We start from the raw sequence: 14673 nt of genomic DNA, 5'->3' as shown, positions 1-14673 counted from the left end.
TGCCTGTAATCCTAGCATTTGGGAGGCCAAGGCTGGTGGATTGCCTGAGTTCACAGGTTCAAGACCAGCCTGAGCCAGAGTGAGACCTTGTCTCTAAAAAGAGTCAGGCATTGTGGCAGGTGCCTGTAGTCCCAACTACTAGGGATGCTGAGGCAAGAGATGAGCCCAGGAATTAGAGGCTGCTGTGAGCAATGATGACACAGCACTGTACCAAGGGCAAGGGCAACAAAGTGAGAGTCTGTCTCAAAAAAAAAAAAAAAATGTGGCACCTTTACCTTGTGGGTAGGGTGCCCGCCACATACACAGACACTAGCAGGTTCAAACCTGGCCCAGGCCATCTAAAAACAATGACAACTACAACATCAACCCAAAAATACCTTGGCATTGTGGCGGGCGCTTATAGTCCCAGCTACTTGGGAGGCTGAGGCAAGAGAATCGCTTAAGCCCAAGAGTTTGAGATTGCTGTGACTTGTGATGCCATAGCACTCTACCCAGGGCGACAGCTTGAGACTCTGTCTCAAAAAAAAAAAAAAAAAAAAAAAGGCGGTGATTCTGGGATGCCTGAAGGAGGAGACAGAGTTGGCCCAGGAGTCTTGCCACCACCACCACTAGGCTGGGAGGAGGGGGGCCCAATGCCAGGGTCCCATAAAACAGAGCTGTAGGCTAGAACTTTAAGTCCAAGGCCTTTAATGTGCAACTAGAGTGCCAACTCTTCTTCGCCCTCACCCCTCCCACGCCACTGCCCCACCCCATCCTTGCTCCCTTCCCACACCCTCTAGCTCCTTCCCCAGGTCCTCCACTTAAGCAGGGGTCCCAAGGGCCCTGGGTGCCTGGTCCCTCCCCTGCTCTTAGGTAGGAGCGGGTGTGGTTGCAGCCAGAGCCCCCGCCGCGGCCGCCCCCAGCATCAGCATGGCCAGGGCCTTGGGCCCCGAGGTGTGGATCTTCTCGTGTCGATGCAGGTTGGAGCGTCGGCTGAAGCTCTTGCCGCAGAGCTGACAGGCGTAAGGCCGGACGCCACGGTGCGTGCGCTGGTGGGCAGTGAGGTGCGAGCTGTGGCTGAAGCTCTTGCCGCAGTCGAGACAGTGGTAGGGCTTCTCACCAGTGTGCGTACGGTTGTGCGCTATGAGGTTGGAGCGCTGGCTGAAGCATTTGCCACACTCGGGGCACGGGTAGGGCTTGACCCCTGTGTGTGTGCGCTGGTGTGTGACCAGCGCCGAGCTCTGCGTGAAACACTTGCCGCAGATGGGACACTTGTGCGGCTTGGCGCCCGTATGGGTGCCCTGGTGGGTGACCAGGTCCGAGCGGCGGGTGAAGCGCTTGGCGCAGCGGTCGCACACATAGGGTTTCTCTCCGGTGTGGATGCGCTGGTGCTGAATCAGCGTTGAATGGTGACTGAAGCTCTTCCGGCAGGCGGGGCAGGTATAGGGCTTCTCGCCAGTGTGGATGATCTGGTGCTGGATAAGGTGCGAGCTGCGGCCGAAGCGCTTGCCGCAGTCCGTGCAAGCGTAGGGCTTCTCGCCCGTGTGCGTGCGCCGGTGCGTCACCAAGTGTGAGTGCCAGCTGAAGCCCTTGCCACACTGGTCACACTTGTAGGTCTTCTTGTTGGCATCGCCGTCGAGGGCCAGGCCCTCCTCGCCACTCTCTGGGGTGCCCTTCTCCTCCTTCCTGGGTTTCTCTGGGACATGACCCTCTTGGGGTATTGGGAGACTGTCGTCCAGCAGGGCTGGATTTGCCTGCCCGTCTTCCTGGGCACCCGGCTGTCCAGTGTCTTCAGACGACCCTGAGCTCCGGCCGCTAGCTGCTTGCTGCCCAAATGGCAACATACCCCCCTGGGCCCCTCCCGCCCTGGTTCTGAAGGGCTTCACATCCCCAGGGGCCACCATGGACGGGCTCAGCACCTCCTGCCCAACTTCCAGGACTCCTGGAAAGAAAAAAGGGTTTCCAGCCAGAGAGCAGCTTTCCTAAGGGGCTTAGAGGGATAATCAAGTCCCAGCTAAAGGTGGGGGCAGGACACTGGGAGACTAGAAAGGCCAAGGACCTAAGAGGATCCCTGGAAGCAAGAGCCACCCTCTACAGATTAGGGAATCTAGCTGCCTTGGCCTAGGAAGGGGCAGTGACTGCACCACAGAAGCACAGAGAGGGGCAGCGCCTGTGGCTCAAAGGAGTAAGGCACCAGTGGTGGGTTCAAACCCAGCCCCAGCCAAAAACTGCAAAACAACAAAAAATGGGCAGCACCTGTGGCTCAAAAGGGTAGGGTGCCAGCCCCATATGCCGGAGGTGGCAGGTTCAAACCCAACCCCAGCCAAAAACTGCAAAAAAAAAAAAAAAGCACACACAAGGCCCACCTTGACAAGAGGGACCTGGGAATGACAGTGCCCACCCCAACTTCCCCAGATCAAGGCACCCATCCCTCACCTGTGCTCATGCCTCTCTCCGCCGGTTCATCTCCTGTCTGCTGGCTCGAGCTCGAGGCCTCATCCTTGCCCTGAACTTGGGCGGCCCAGAAAGGCCTGCTGAAGGGAAACCCTGCCCAGAAAGAGACACTGTGCTCATCACAGACTTTCAAGGGTTTCCCAGCCATAGACGTCATCCCCCCCAAAAAGGAATGGGGCAAAGATGGGGGTGAGGCTCTGGAAATGTGGGGTGAGATAAAGTGAACTCAGATACCTTTGGGTAAGAGGGCCTATCCTCATGTCAGGGAGGGGACCTGCCAAAGCTTTTCTCCCAGTGCTGAGCTGGGCCTAGTTGCCATTCTCTGAATAGCAGCAGAATTCCAGGGAGAGGAGCTGGGCCAGGACAGGGGCTGGCAATGCCTTTATGTCATCACAGCCCCTAAGTGATGGGCCCAGCAAAGTCAGAAACAGGAAGAAGGTCTCAATTCTACACACACACCTGGGTAGTACTCAGGGAGAGAGAGCACACAGACCAAGTGGGAGGGCCTAGGATAAGATGACCAAGAAATCACCCCATTTGCTGAGTGAAAGCCATTGGGAATTTTGGTTGAGTCAAAAAGAGAGCAGAGGAGCTCTGCCTTCCACCACCTGAGGAAGGAAAGCAACACACTGGACCAACCAGGTGGTTTGGGGCATCCATTAAGCGTGCAGAGGGGCTGCAAATAAGTTCCCTCTGATCTCCCAGGACTTGCCTGGGCCCTGGGGAATGTTAACCTCTGATGAGCAAACCTAAGCTAATTAAAGGAATTAGAGGGTGGCTGGTGTGCGCCAGGGGGCTCTTGAGACCACCAGTGAAGTCATGGGGTGGAATTGCCAAGCCTCTGGGATTCTCCCTGAGCTATCAAGTATGTGTGTTGACTGAATGAATGAATGACAGTGAATGAGTGAACACTGATTTTTCCATAAGACCTCATAAAATTCTGTCAAGAAAACTAGAATCTGGACAGCACCTGTGGCTCAACGAGTAGGGCGCCAGCCCCATATGCCAGAGGTGGTGGGTTCAAACATGGCCCCAGCCAAAAACTGCAATAACAAAAAAACAAACAAACAAACAAACAAACTAGAATCTGGCTTGGTGCCCATAGCTCAAGTGGCTAGGGCACCATCCCACATATACCAGAGCTGACGGGTTCACATCCAGCCCAGGCCTGCCAAACAACAATTACCAAAAAATAACCGGGTGTTGTGGCAGGCACCTGTAGTCCCAGCTACTTGGGACTGGGCAAGAGAATTGCTTAAGTCCCAGCTACTTGGAGGCTGAGGCAAGAGAATTGCTTAAGCTGAGGAGTTTGAGGTTGCTGTGAACTATGATGCCACAGCACTCTACCCAGGGTGACAGCTTGAGACTCTGTCTCAAAAAAAAAAAAAAGAAAAGAAAACTAGAATCTGAAATCAAGGACTCAAAAGCTCTGAGACTTAAATACAGTAGAACCTCTGTAAGTTGACCACCCAAGGGACTGTAACAAACTGGTCAACATACGGAGGTGGTCAACACAAGGAACTAGACCTAGTGTACTGAATGTACTTTACTTTCTTATATGGCTTTTATTAGAATATATCATACAAGATCATACATAACCAAAACACTGTAAAATCATATGTATACAGTATCAGAGAAAATCAGTATTTACTGTTTTCTCATGGTTTAATCATTCTTTCTGAAAAAAGAGTCACTCAAAGTTTGTTTCTTTTTTTTTTTTTTTTTTTTTAGGCAGAGCCTCAAGCTGTCCCCCTGGGTACAGTGCCGTGGCATTACAGCTCACAGCAACCTCCAACTCCTGGGCTCAAGCGAGTCTCCTGCCTCCGCCTCCCAAGTAGCTGGGACTACAGGCACCCGCCGCAACGCCCGGCTATTTTTTGGTTGCAGCCGTCATTGTTGTTTGGCGGGTCCGGGCTGGGGATTCGAACCCGCCACCTTAGGTGTACATGGCTGGCGCCTTAGCCGGTTGAGCTATAGGAGCCGAGCCAAAGTTTGTTTCTTATTCTTATTACAAACATAAGTGGAGAAAGCACTCTCAATGCTGGCTATACCACTCAGCATACCTGGGCATTTTTCCATAGCAAATGACTTCAACTGCATCATCAGATGCCTGACATCCTCTTCTTTTGGAGAATCTGCAATTTCTGTGTCATCTTCACTTGCTTCTTCCACTTTATCAGCTATTTCAGGCACTTTTATGCTGGCCTGTACTTCGGTCAATATCACTTGGAAAATTGCTTCCGGGTCAGGTTCATTGTAGGTTGCCACCTCATCATCCATTGCAACAAAGTCTTCAAAATTTACTCCTTCAAATTCTACCATGGGAGATGGACTGTCTGATGGGGCCAAAACTCTTGGGTTGTAACAAATCCAACTTTTTTGAAACACCTCTGAATGATTTCTGGCTGCACTGTGTTCCAAGAAGAACTGATCCAGAGGACAGCACCCAGAGTGTTAACTGACACAGCAGATGAAGTTGCTTCCACAGGAGGACCATAGCTTTGTGTTTTAGTAATGACCCACTGCAGGAGTTGGGCTTGGTAGTGCATTTTAAATGTTTTGATGATGCCTTAGTCAAGAGGTTGGATTTTTAAGGTCACGTTTGTCAGATGATTCACTTCTGGGTGGCCAGGACAGTTGTCTACTATCAGTAGAATAGAACGTTTCTTCTTCTTCATTTCTTAGTCAATACCCCTTACCCACTCCTCCAATAGGGCACCAGTCATGCACATGCATTTTTTGGTCTCCAAATGACAGGGAGGTCTCCAGGCTTCAGGTTTTTGAATGCGTGTGGCTTTGCAGATTTACCAATTAGCAAAGGCTTTAGTTTTTCTCCAGTTGAGCTAGCACAAAGCAGAACTGTGAAACATTCTTTGGAAAGTTTTCCACTCTTACATTTGTTACCCTCCATGATAAAGCTCCTGTCTGGCATGGCCTTGAAAAAGAGTCTACACTCATCTTTGTTAAAAATGTCATCATCTTTGAAGCCTCTGGCAAAGTCTGAGAACTTTTTGATAAACTCTTCCACAACTCTACTGGAATTTCTTTTTTTTTTTCTTTTATTGAATGGTAACTATATACATTAATGCACTTCTGGGGTACAGTGTGGGGTTTTCACACACAATCCGAAACACTTCCATCAAACTGGTTAACATAGCCTTCGTGTCATTCTCTTAGTTATTAACTCTACTGGAATTTCACTGGATTCACCATACAAGATTTTCTGGGAAATCTCATGTTGCAATTGAAATTTCTCAAGCCAACTACTTGATGCTTGGAAACCTGCCACCCCAAATTCATGTGCAAATTTTTTAGCAACCTCTTGGATCATCAGCCCAGAGATTCGGGCATTAACTGCCCTCATTTGTTTAAACCAGCTTAATGTGACTTCATTGACTTCATCAAGGGAAGTTTTCCTTCTTTTCCTCTGTGCGTCTCCACTTTCCTTACTGTATTTCTCCATGTACTCATGTTTACATTTTTGAATATTGCTAACTATAGTCTTGCTAACACCAAAGTGTTGTGCTGTCTTTCTTTGACTGCTGCTTTCCAGAAAATGTAGAAGATCAACCTTTTCCTTCAATGTCAGCTTTTTTTTTGAGATGGAGCCTCAAGCTATCCCCCTGGGTAGAGTGCCATGGCATCACGCTCACAGCAACCTCCAACTCCTGGGCTCAAGCGAGTCTCCTGCCTCAGCCTCCCAAGTAGCTGGGACCCCAGGTGCCCGCCACAACGCCTGGCCATTTTTTGGTTGCAGCCATCATTGTTGTTTGGCGGGCCCGGGCTGGGGATTCAAACCCGCCACCTTGGGTGTATATGGCTGGCGCCTTAGCTGCTTGAGCCACAGGCGCCGAGTCTCAATGTCAGCTTTTTGAGTTCTTTGCTTTGGGCCATCACATCTCGATGAACTGTAAAATTTTTCAGTAATTGTAGGATATATCTACAATTCAGACCAGTCTTTCATGTTGAAAACATCTTCCACAACATGTGATGAACAAATAGACTTTAGGCCTAATATAACATGTGGTAATAATAAAACATGGAAAAAGAACTTACACTAAAGAAAAAATAATACAACTAAGGGATAAAGCCTACACCTTCTACCCCTTGGTGTAGAGTGGACTCAACTGGTCAAATTGCAGAGAGTAAATTAACATTGTGTGTCACAGTCCAAGTGGCCAAGATACAACTTACAGAGGTGGTCAATATAGAGATATCAGTCTTTCATTGAGTACATGTGGTGCATGTCTGGTCTATGAAAATTAGGTCAATTTAAGGAGGTGGTCAATGTAGAGAAGTGGTCAACTATGGAGGTTCTACTGTACTTACCATGCAGAAACCAAGGGGACCACGGCCCTTCTGAGAAGAACACACTGCTCCTCAGAGTATATGGGCCACCTCAGAGTTTGCATGGCCTAAAGAGTTTAGCTGATGCCATTTTCCCCCAGGGAAAGCAGCCCCTAAGCCCTGGAACCAAGCTTTCTGCTCAGACACCTCTGAAGTTTGAGCTTTGAGAGGGAAGGTAAAACTATAGGAATAAGTTAGCACTCTGAAAGAACCAAACAAAAGCAGCATCTCTGGACCAGCACTGTTCAGTATGGTAGCCACTAGCCATGTATGGCTATTTAAACTCAAATTTGAGCTGATTAAAATTAAGTAAAATTAAAAACTCAATTGTTCTACCCACATTTGAAGTGTACAACAGCCTCACTGGGTTCATGGCTACTGTACTGGCACAGATGCAGAACATTTCCATCATGGTAAGGTTCTATAAAACAGCACTGTCTATATGAACAATGAGAGGGACTAGGGTAAGGATGGAGGAAAGGAGGAGATAATTGGCATGGAGGGGATGGCAGGACAGGCCCCCTCTCTAACCCCCAGGGGTCCCCACCAGCCAAGCACTTACCCAAGGATAGGCCATTTCTCCTCTGCAGGATGTCCCTATAGAAGTTCTGTTGCGTGTGGTCCAGCCGTCCCCACTCCTCTCGGGAAAGGTAAAGAGCCACATCCTCAAAGGTCACTGGCATCTGAAACAATGCAAAACATCCACTCTCCAGGATATGCCATGGTCACAGCAGACAGACATCATGACACCAAGACATGTTGTAAGACTCAGACTCCCAGCCTACTGTCTCAAGTGAGGCCTGCCACTCACATCTGATGGTAACTTGGGAAAGCCACCCAAGGGTGACCTTTTTTGAGGTGGGGTGGGGGGCAAGAACAAAGTGGTATTTTCAGGGACCACAAATAAAGCTCAGGATGTCCCCATAGCCCCCACCCTCAGCTCAGACCCCAGGGACGGTCCCCAATCAGAGAGCCCATATCTCTACCTCCTTCTGCTTCTCCTCCAGCTTGGTCAGGTCTGACCATGGGCCCCAAGCCTGGATGAGAACACTCAGGTGGCCATTCAAGCAGCACTGCAGGGAGAGTCCCGAGCTCCGGCTCCCACTGGGAAGGTCAGCGGGATCCAGGCTTTACACATAGAGCCAGCACATGTAGCAAGGGCTGAGCACTGTGTGAGGGCTGGGGAAAGGCCACTCACCTGGGACCAGGCAGTGAGGAGTGCTGCAGCCATCTGCCGGTCTCTGGTCTTCCCCTCACAGGAAAGCATGGGGCTCTGGGGTGAGGGGAGGGCTGCGAGAGGAGAGGGGTCCTCAGAGTGACCAGCTTGGCCTGCTGCTCTTCCCATTGCCTCAAACCCCACCCCTGACCCAATCCAAGAAGAGGGTAAAACAGCTCTGAGGCTGCCAAGGGGCGGGAGTCCAGCCCAAATTCCTCCAAGTGCAGAACCCCTCAACCCTACCAAGCCAAGCCTCCACCCTCCCTACAGCTGCCTCCCAGGAAAGCACCTCCTCCAGTCCCTCTCCTACCTCTTCCAGGCAGGAAGAGAGCTTTCTCCTTAGAGCCATGACTTAGGGGCACCCAGCCCCATGCCCCTGGAGTCCTGTCCTCCTGCAATGCCCCTTCAGGGTGCGGCTCTTCTGGCTCTATTTTAATGTGAGGTGGCTCCCAAGTGGCTCCCAAAGGCACCATCTTCTCTCCCCTAGAAAGCGTTTCCTGACAAGGATGCCCATGACCTGGAATCTGGAAAGAACAGCCCCTCAGCACATGGTGGGAAGTGGGAGACACACTCAGAGTTGCATGCCTAGGGGCCCTAGCAGGGCAGACTCCCAGATGCAGGGCACAGCCTGAAGGACTGGCCTGGCTTCTTCCTCTCCAGCTCACCACAATAAGGATGGGGAGTCAAAAGAAGAAAATCCCTCAGGCTGTGGCCAGGAATGGTGGCTCACACCTATAATCTCAGCAGTCTGGGAGGTCAAGGTGGAGGGACTGCTTGAGCTCTGAAGTTTGAAGCCAGCCTGAGCAAGAGCAAAACCCCTTCTCTACTAAAAAACAGAAAAATACTGAGGCATGAGGATCTCCTGAACCCAAGAGTTTGAGGTTGCTGTGAGCTATAATGATATCATGGCACTCTACTCAGGATGACAGACTGAGACTGTCTCAAAAAAAAAAAAAAAAAAAAAGTCCCTCAGGATACTGCCACAGTGCAAGGGGACAAGGTGCTCTGAGGGCAGTTACCTCTTCTCAACTCAAGCCCTACATGGACCACAACAGTGTGGACAGCTGTTTTTTTACTACATGAGAAAAATCAAGTATAGTGGGTTGAACAGTGTCTCCTAAAATTCATGTCCACTCTGAACCTCAGAATATGGCCTTATTTGGGAAAAAGTTTTTTGTGAGATAATTAAAGATCTTGATCTAAATCATCCCAGATTTAGAGTGGGCCCAAAATCTAAATATATTTATGTCTTTATAAGAATAGGACACACACTTGTAATCCTAGCTCTCTGAGAGGCTGAGGCAGGTAGATTGCCTAAGCTCATGAGTTTGAGTCCAGCCTGAGCGAGAGCAAGACCCCATCTCTACTGAAACTAGAAAAACCAGCCAGGCATTGTGATGGGCGCCTGTAGTCCCAGTTACTTGGGAGGTTGAGGCAAGTAGATTGCTCAAGCCAAAGAGTTTGAGGTTGCTATTAGCTACGATGCCGTGGCCCTTTACCCAGAGCATGAAGTGAGACTCTGTCTCAACAACAACAAAAAAAGAATAGGGCAAAGAGACCCAGAGAAGGAAGCAGAGAGTAGAATGATGCAAGGCCAAAGGAACACCAGGAGCCTCCAGAAGCTGGAACAGGCAAGAAAGCTTTTTGGAGGGAGTGTGGCCCTGCCAACACCTTGGTTCGGACTTCAGGCCTCCAAGACTGTAAGTAAATTCTGATTTTCACCCAGAGATAGGAAACTTGTTTCAGCAGCCACAGGAAACTACTACAGCAAGGCTCAGATCAGACAACAGCCCACTATCATGGGGATTAAAAGCGTTGGGGAAATCATTCCCTCACACTGAGAAGCCCCCAAGTAGGCCTCAGGGCCCTGCCCAGCCTCCTGCTCAGTACTGGAACCTACTCCTCCATCCCCCATCTGCTGAGTTTTAAAGGGAAAGAACCTCAGGCCAGGTGTCACGGTGCCCCGGGCCAGACCCAGTGACATCCCTGACCAGCTAGGCTGCTGCTCTGTCACTTGCCCAGAGCATTAATGAGGTACACACATATAATGAGCAAGAAAGAGCCGCCCACTCAGGACAGTTCTGAATAAACACAGAGCAATACTAGTAATTATTACTCTACCTGTGTGTACTTGACAGAACCCAACATCAGCAGAGAATGTCAGCGTGTTCAAGGCATACCGAAAAATCATTGTGGAAGGGAATCTGAACAGTGGTGACCATTCTTTGTACTTCTATGGTATGAAAACAAGAACTTATACTTGATTTGCATTTATAAACTAGTTGGCAGTACTAGTTGAGCAGATACAGGTTTCTCTGACTTAGATTCCATTTGTCACAGGAGTTCTTGTCCATGTGTTACAATAACAATCTGCTATGGGCTGATGAACTGCCTACAGAAGACTCATACCCATTATCTCCTTCAAGCCTCCCAGGGACCTAGTGAGACAGGTGGGAACAGCAGATGACACACCTGGTTCCCAGGGGACAGGGGACTTGCCTGAGGTCTCACACCTGGGATGTGGCTGGCTTGTACTCCTTTGACTCTAAGCCCAGAGACCCTGGTGCCCCGCAGGTGGCACACACAGAGACACCAGGTATAGAACTCAGACCCAGAGAGATGAGGAGATGTGGCCCCAGGTAGAGGTATGGGTAAGTAGAATAAGGCCTCCTTGTGTGCTTTGAACAATTTTCAGAGAGAGAGCCTCACTGATAGAACTCCTGTTTAGCTCCCCTGCTATCTCATGTGGCCACTGACTACAGAATTTACTGGGCAAAGCAAAACAGTTACACTGTCAATTCCAGATGGAGGATATTTCCATTGTGCTATCTTCTTTCAGCCCCTACCCCCAGATCCCGCATCCACCGGCCTTGCTCCTCCAGACCCCTGCCTTGCACACCTGCCCCAGGCCCTTCCATGGCATGCCCCCCCTCACCTGGGCCCCATCCGTACCTCCTGGACTCGCTCCTTGTCCTGGATGCCTCCACCATCTGCAGACATTTTCTATTTCAGAGCTAAAAGAAGAACGGAGTTGTTTCTTCCTCCTATCAGCCAAACCCCCTCCAGCTTCTTGCTAGCAGCCTAGAAGAGCAAAAGGAAATCAGCCAGTGCTTCTGGATACTTCAAAAGTGCCCAGAAAATCCTCTGGAGGACCAGAGTTTCCTGGTCCCAATCAGAAATAAAGTCTCCTAGACTCTATCTAGGGGTCTCACTTTCTATGATGTGTTTTCATTCCTCGTTTTGCAAGAATGCTATTTGGTATTGTCCCTTTGGTCACTGAACCAAGAGCCCACACCACAGTGCCACTGGCTCAGGGAAAGCTGGGGCTAAATGGCATTTCCTGGCATCAGGAGCAGAAAGTTCTGCAGAGATCCTACAAAACGGGTGCTGGGGAGGCCCCACCCATCAAAGCCAGAGGAATCCAGGGCCCGCTATGCCCCCACCCAAATGACTCTCAGCCCCACCTGGGATTCAGAAATCAACCTGCCCACTCTCAAGAGCTCCTCCTGCAGCTGCCGCCACATTCATACTGCTCAGTCCCCACAGAGGATGTCATTCTTCCCACATCCAGGCTCTTCACTCCTGCCAACCCAAAGCCTTCTACCTCTGCCCCCAGCTGCTCCTGCAAGCTTATATCACCTGTGCCAGTCTCAGGCTCCAAGCGCCCTCCCCAGCACCCTTTCTCGCTGAGAGTGGGGCTCCCTCCCCCAGGAAGGGAGTCTCCGCAGCCTGCACAGGGCGGGCGGGGAAGCCCAGTGGAAACTGGGATTAGGGACAACAGGAAGTCCCTCCCAGATCCCGTTCCCCATGCAGCTGCAGCCCTACAGGGTTCCCAGCTTTGAGGGTTCCGGGTCTGGGGTCCCAAGCCTGGGCTGTGCCTGCTCCTGACTGGGAGGTGATTCCCAGATCTGCGATGTCAGCTCCTAATGATTGCCTTACCCACCACGGATTCATGATAACAGCAAAGCAGGGGCCCCCAAAAACGGAAAAATGGGAAGATGTACTTTGTAGAAAGATTTTGATATTTGATGTTCAAAGACAGCAACTGCAGTTGTCTTCATAGGAAGAAGGTCATTTTGCTAAGTGGAGGGGCAGGGCCACTCATTCCAGTACACAGGGCTTTTGAAGGTTTTAGTTGTCTCCTTGGGACCCTGGATTCACTTAAGGTCCCCAGGTCAAGGAGTCCTCTGGGTCCCCCCCAAACTAGGAAGACTGGGAAGGAGTTGTCTTTCCCTTAGAGTGAACTTAAGAAATAGAGAGGCTAGGAGCCCCTTTCCCCAACTTTGATACCCTAACCCCCGAAAGATGTGAGTAAATCCGATTTTTCCAGACCCACTCCAGCTTGGGGATAGAGGACATACATAACAGGTCCGACCTCACTATTCATGTGGTCCCAGATCCTCCATGTGGTCCCAGATCCTCAGAAACTCCTGGCAGCTTCAGGCTCTCAGGCTCCATTTCCTTTTAGATCCTGACAACTAAGGCCTTGAGTGGGGGACAGAGACTGCTTTGTGTTCCAGGGTAAGGAACCACTTCTCCTGGGCTGAGAAAGGGGCAGGGTGGCACCACCTGGAATCATAAACTGGTGGCCACTGCCTTTGGCTCACTGAAGTCCTATCAGACATACTACTTTGCCCAGTAAGACAGGCACAACTGCCTCTGTACCAGCTCACCAGTGTGCCATCTGGGGCCTACAAGGATTTATTTCTTTTAAAACTAGTTTCTAACATTTAAAAATTAAGAGAGTTCTCATAAAACTGATTTTTTGTAAATCAGAATATTTTTACCTCAGTAGTTTAAAAAAGAATCAGAACATTTGGTAACGCTGGACCCACACTCAAGGTCCACTTTTCAGGTGGCCACAGTTCCTTCATGGCTCCCTAGCATCTGGTTTGCAACTCTGCTCTTGGAGTTAAACATGTTTTAGGAATCCTGGAATTCTGAAGGATTCTACTGTCAATATGACGAAAAATCATTACCACTGGGGTTTGTGAGTAGGCGCTGGCCCCATATACTGAGGGTGGCAGGTTCAAACCCAGCCAGCCCTGGCCAAACTGCAACAAAAAATAGCTGGGAGTTGTGGTGGACGCCTGTAGTCCCAGCTACTTGGGAGGCTGAGGCAGGAGAATTGCCTAAGCCCAGGAGTTGGAGGTTGCTGTGAGCTGTGACTCCACAGCACTTTACCAAGGGCAATAAAGTGAGACTCTGTCTCTAAAAACAAAAACAAACAAACAAAAAAAACCCACTGGGTTTGTTTCTGGTTAGGATTTCTAGGTGCTTTAATCCTCAAAGAGAAGAGAGACACGAAACAGTATAGCAAAAGCCAATACTGTTTTCAAGCTAGAGTGAACTATAAACTGAAACAAAGCAAAGGGAGGGGAGGCTCCTGGAAAAGAAGGCAGCAGTTAGTCTGCCGAGGAGGAGCAGAACCCAGGGTAAGGGAACTCACTCTTGCCAACACCCATATCAACTCACACAGTCCCAGGAATGCACCATGTCCCCCAAAAGGGGATGTGCCTGGCTTCTGGGCAAAAGTTTCTCTACCAGCAAAAGGGACCACTTGTGAGACACCAAAGAGTTCAGAAGTTTGAGGCCAAATGAAGTCTGAGCATTTATTTACTTGTTCAGAGAGTATTTATTGAGCACCTACTATATGAACACCAACTCCTTCTGGGGAATGAGAGGAATTCATTCCAGGGTGGGCTTTAGGGTATAAGATGGGAGGGCAAAGGGAATTCAGGGCCTTTTAAGAAATCATATATAGTTTAAAGAGGAAAGTTGGGACCATTAAGAAGCCCCCCAAAAATTTTGGTTTCTATGTGGAATCGCCTGACTTTTTCTTTTTTTTGAGACAGAGCCTAAAGCTGTCACCCTGGATAGTAAGAGTGCCGTGGCATCACAACTCACAGCAACCTCCAACTCCTGGGCCCAAGTGATTCTCTTGCCTCAGACTCCCAAGTAGTTGGGACTACAGGCGTCTGCCACAACACTTGGCCAATTTTTTGATTATAGTTGTCATTGCTGTTTGGCAGGCCCAGGCTGAACTCACACCCGCCAGCTCTGGTGTATGTGGCTGGCACCTTAGCCGCTTGAGCTACAGGTGCCGAGCCCTGACTTTTAAATTAATGATAAAAAATAAAAATTTAAGAACAAGTTCAACAGAAAATACCTGCTGCTTGCATCTAACTCACAGGCCACCCATTTAGGGATGTACTTACCTCATCAAAATTGCCTATAATGGATGAAGGTGCTTAGCAGAGAGCTTCAGGCACTGAAAACACTGAACAAATGCCAACTTCTGTACCCGGTGGCTTTCCTGACCTGGATTATAGAGAGGACTCCACCTTCAGTCAATAAATCCTTACCCTTGGAGATTGGCCTGACAGTTAACTCAAGACTTAAAGAATAATAAGGCTCAGTGCCTGTGGCTCAAGCAGCTAAGGCACCAGCCACATACACCTGAGCTGGCGGGTTCAAATCCAGTCCGGCCTGCCAAACAACAATGACGGCTGCAACCAAAAAATAGCCGGGCATTGTGGCAGGCGCCTGTAGTCCCAGCTACTTGGGAGGCGGAAGCAACAGAATTGCTTGAGCCCAGGAGTTGGAGGTGAGCTGTGATGCCAAAGCACTCTACCTAGGGCGACAACTTGAGGCTCTGTCTCAAAAAAAGAAAATAA

At 49.8% G+C, this 14673-nt stretch overlaps 1 protein-coding gene across 4 annotated transcripts; it reads right to left on the bottom strand.

The window, feature by feature from the left end:
* Positions 1–679: 679 nt before the first annotated feature.
* Positions 680–11717, bottom strand: ZNF205 (zinc finger protein 205). Of its 4 annotated transcripts, none has more exons than XM_003790820.2 (7): positions 11636–11717; positions 10949–11077; positions 8307–8520; positions 7979–8070; positions 7343–7463; positions 2416–2526; positions 680–1921 (listed from the first exon to the last, which is right to left on the bottom strand). In XM_003790820.2, exons 2-7 carry the CDS (start codon positions 10994–10996, stop codon positions 849–851), a joined length of 1659 nt encoding a protein of 552 aa, XP_003790868.1. In that variant the 5' UTR covers positions 10997–11077; positions 11636–11717; the 3' UTR covers positions 680–848. The 4 variants fall into 4 exon arrangements, with proteins under 4 accessions (XP_003790868.1, XP_023369644.1, XP_023369645.1 ...); XM_023513876.1 differs by lacking the exon at positions 11636–11717 and adding an exon at positions 10118–10229 and having other exon boundaries at positions 10949–11007; XM_023513877.1 differs by lacking the exons at positions 7979–8070; positions 8307–8520.
* Positions 11718–14673: the final 2956 nt, after the last annotated feature.

Source organism: Otolemur garnettii, unplaced genomic scaffold (assembly GCF_000181295.1).
Source record: "Otolemur garnettii isolate 467f Iridium unplaced genomic scaffold, OtoGar3 scaffold00044, whole genome shotgun sequence".
NCBI lineage: Eukaryota > Metazoa > Chordata > Mammalia > Primates > Galagidae > Otolemur > Otolemur garnettii.
Note: the sequence above shows the minus strand (reverse complement) of the source record. Positions and strands in the feature narration are given on the sequence as shown.

Bases quoted from the DNA above. Each gene is read 5' to 3' on its own strand.
- ZNF205 (XM_003790820.2), bottom strand. From the start codon at position 10,996: ATGTCTGCAGATGGTGGAGGCATCCAGGACAAGGAGCGAGTCCAGGAG. The intron at 7,464-7,978 runs GTGAGTGGCCTT...GCATTGTTTCAG, and splicing joins TCCTCACTGCCTGGTCCCAG to ATGCCAGTGACCTTTGAGGA. The intron at 1,922-2,415 runs GTGAGGGATGGG...TTTTCTTTCCAG, and splicing joins GGAGAGAGGCATGAGCACAG to GAGTCCTGGAAGTTGGGCAG.